The sequence below is a fragment of the Diuraphis noxia genome, unplaced genomic scaffold (assembly GCF_037042655.1).
Source record: "Diuraphis noxia isolate RWA-SAM2 unplaced genomic scaffold, SU_Dnox_SAM2 contig0001, whole genome shotgun sequence".
NCBI classification, from domain to species: Eukaryota; Metazoa; Arthropoda; class Insecta; order Hemiptera; family Aphididae; genus Diuraphis; species Diuraphis noxia.
In genome coordinates this window covers 7821536-7824790 of record NW_028301711.1, presented here as the reverse complement: position 1 = coordinate 7824790, position 3255 = coordinate 7821536, and the positions used below count along the sequence as shown (strand labels likewise).

Genomic DNA, 3255 nt, shown 5'->3' with positions numbered 1-3255 from the left:
CATTTTATACTGCCGTAAATAAAAACCAATTATAAATAAATTCAATATTATCGTTGATAAGGAGTTAATTTAATTGGTTTGAAGTGTAATTTAAAATGTGAATAGCTTAATGCACTTAAAATTAATTTTATATATAAACCTATTAGTATATAAGTATTTATTATTTTTTTTCATTAGAAAAAGATGAATAATATACATAACTTGGTACTCAATTTGACTAAAATTTCTAGAATTATTAAATATTAAATAACAAGAATATAGTAAGTAGAGTCTTCCGAGTAAACATTAATCAAGTCTTTTATTCGAGTACCTACTTATCCTAAAATTTGTATAAATACTAAACGTGTTTGTAATCGGAAATTATTCTGCTACTGTTGTTCATACTCACTCCGTCGAGTCTTGTGTTCGGTTTTGTTCAAATCGTAAATTTAAAGGAACAGTATATTACAATCATGGCTAGGGTGTTCATGTTATTGTCTGTAATTTTTATCAGCGTTTATGTGACAGAACAAGCATACTTTTTACAAGAAGATTTCATTAAGAATACCAATGAACAAGCAACTACATGGAAGGTAAGTTATTTATAATAATTTTACTTATAACTTAATCTATAAATAAACTTTTTTCTACAAGAATTGTACACCATTTAAATTTAGTAATAATAAAAATTGATAAGGAACCTCTAATATTATTTTTAAAAGGTATTTTACAAAACTAAAAGTAATAAAATTGTCATAAAATTAATAATATATATTGTTCTTACTCGTTAAAAAAGTAAATACCTTAAAAGAGTTATACGGAGAAAAGATTGATACCACTTGAAACGGTGTTAATTTTTTTTTTATCCAACGATTTACTCAGAAATACTCGGCTGTCAGTACTAAGTCATAAAACATGATCACCATTATGATGATCTGCAATAGGAGTTTTCAACAATTAATAAAAATATCTTGGGGTTGACTTTTTAAACTAGATCACCAAGATTTTTTAATTAATCAACAAATTAATTTCCTTACGTTTGAATTATGTAAATGCATAATATCATAAAATAAACCTAATATTGTATTATAGTTACTAGATGGTTCAATATTGATCAGTTGTCTCTAAACTCCTCGGCTAGGATACTTAAAAGAACATGAAAGATATTTCTTTGATAGATAATTTCTACAGGTTGTGCCTTGGTCAATTTTTGAGAAATACTATTTCTACTACCAAACAAGTTTTACGTAATATTGTGTTTGTTTAGTTAAAAACATTTAAAGAAGAAAGATTTTCAGTTAAACGTTTAAATCTTTTGGTGAGTCGTGATGTAATCGTATCAATCGCATAAATTACAGAATAATGTCAAAACTTAAAATTTCCGAAGCAGAAATGCAATAACAAAAATACTGTATGATTTTAGGATTATTAAAACAAAGAGCGGTTAATTATTAGTAGGGTTGGGTTTTATATGTAATAAAAAACCAAAAATATGTACATGTATATTCAATTGAAAATGCCGAGATATGGAGTATGAAACAAAAAATAAATACCTACTAAGACAAAATATAATAATAAAGACTAACAATATAATAAAAACAGTTATATATATATTTTTTCATAATATCATTATATTTAACTTATAATTTGTTAATAACTTTGCATACCTATTAGTTTTAAAATATTAATACGAATTAAAACTTTAACAAATAAGGCTGGTGTGAACTTCGATCCAGATACAACAGAGGAAGTTATAAAAAGACTTTTGGGATCAAAAGGAGTCCAAATCCCAAACAAAAATAATATGCATATGTACAAAACCAACGATGTAGCTTACATCAGCTCAGGCAAAATCCCAAAGACTTTTGACGCTCGGAAAAAATGGGTACAATGTGACACGATCGGAAGAGTCCGTGACCAAGGACAATGTGGATCGTGTTGGGTGTGTACAAATATCGATTGATCTGTGCCAATATTAGGACATTACTTTCATATGAATTTTTATTTAGGCGGTGTCCACGAGCTCGGCTTTTGCTGACCGTTTGTGTATAGCTACAGATGGAGATTTCAACGAATTGTTATCAGCCGATGAAATCACTTTCTGCTGTTATACATGTGGCTTTGGGTGCGATGGTGGTTATCCGATAAAAGCATGGAAACAATTCAGTAGACACGGACTAGTAACCGGAGGAGACTTCGACTCAGGAGAGGTAGGAGAAGATTGTTAACATAATTTAATATTATATTCGTGTTGAATGTGCATACGTTCTTTTTCAGGGTTGTGAACCATATAGAGTCCCACCTTCTGGAAGTAATAGTTCAAATTCATACAATCACTTTTGCAGGAGAAAGTGTTACGGAGATAACCAAAACATCAGTTACAGCGAAGATCACAGATACAGTATGATTTAATTTTACAATTCATTACATGTGGTTAAATATGTTAATTCATTATTATATTATTATTAAAGCACGTGACTATTACTACTTATCTTACAATGCCATACAAAAGGACGTTCTGCTTTACGGACCTATTGAAGCATCATTTGAAGTATACGATGATTTTATGATTTACAAGTCAGGTAAATGACTACCAAAAATTTTCTACCCAACGTGTTTCTATTTTTGTTATATTTTTTTTACTAATATTTCAATTTTTCAAGGTGTTTACGTTAAATCAGAGAATGCTACACACTTGGGAGGACATGCCGTGAAGTTGATCGGTTGGGGTGTAGAAGAAGGAATCCCGTATTGGTTGATGATGAACTCGTGGAACTCCAGTTGGGGCGACAACGGTCTCTTCAAAATTCGACGAGGCACAAACGAATGTGGTGTCGATAATTCTACAACTGGTGGTGTACCGAGCATTTATTGACTGCGCATATTTAAAAAAAAAAAAATTACATCCAAATTTTTGCGTATTATTTTTGAATAAAACTTAAAATAAACATTCTTTTACTTTTTTTGTTCAGTAGACATTTAATTAATCATTTATTTAATAATTTTAAATATTTTGTTTTTTAATAGAATCCTTCTTTAAACAGCTCGTTAATACATATTAAAAAATTTTTTATGATATTTCTATAAACATTCTAAAATTTTAATACAATTTCTTTTACTGTAATAAAAACCGGGAAAATGTTACAAAGACTTATCATAAATTGTTTTTAAATATATTTCATACTATGAAATATATTTAGGTATATTACTGTCTACTGAGTGCCCACTCGAAAGTCTAAGTTGGACATTGTATTTTCGTATTTGGAGTAATAATTA

The 3255-nt window shown here is 28.8% G+C and overlaps 1 protein-coding gene across 1 annotated transcript; it reads left to right on the top strand.

Moving 5' to 3' along the window:
• Positions 1 to 354: 354 nt before the first annotated feature.
• Positions 355 to 2929, top strand: LOC107171777 (cathepsin B-like cysteine proteinase 4). Its single transcript, XM_089215673.1, has 6 exons — positions 355 to 572; positions 1694 to 1921; positions 1989 to 2189; positions 2257 to 2380; positions 2451 to 2561; positions 2643 to 2929. Exons 1-6 carry the CDS (start codon positions 453 to 455, stop codon positions 2852 to 2854), a joined length of 996 nt encoding a protein of 331 aa, XP_089071799.1. The 5' UTR covers positions 355 to 452; the 3' UTR covers positions 2855 to 2929.
• Positions 2930 to 3255: the final 326 nt, after the last annotated feature.

Bases quoted from the DNA above. Each gene is read 5' to 3' on its own strand.
- LOC107171777 (XM_089215673.1), top strand. From the start codon at position 453: ATGGCTAGGGTGTTCATGTTATTGTCTGTAATTTTTATCAGCGTTTAT. The intron at 2,190-2,256 runs GTAGGAGAAGAT...GTTCTTTTTCAG, and splicing joins GAGACTTCGACTCAGGAGAG to GGTTGTGAACCATATAGAGT. The intron at 2,562-2,642 runs GTAAATGACTAC...CAATTTTTCAAG, and splicing joins TTTTATGATTTACAAGTCAG to GTGTTTACGTTAAATCAGAG.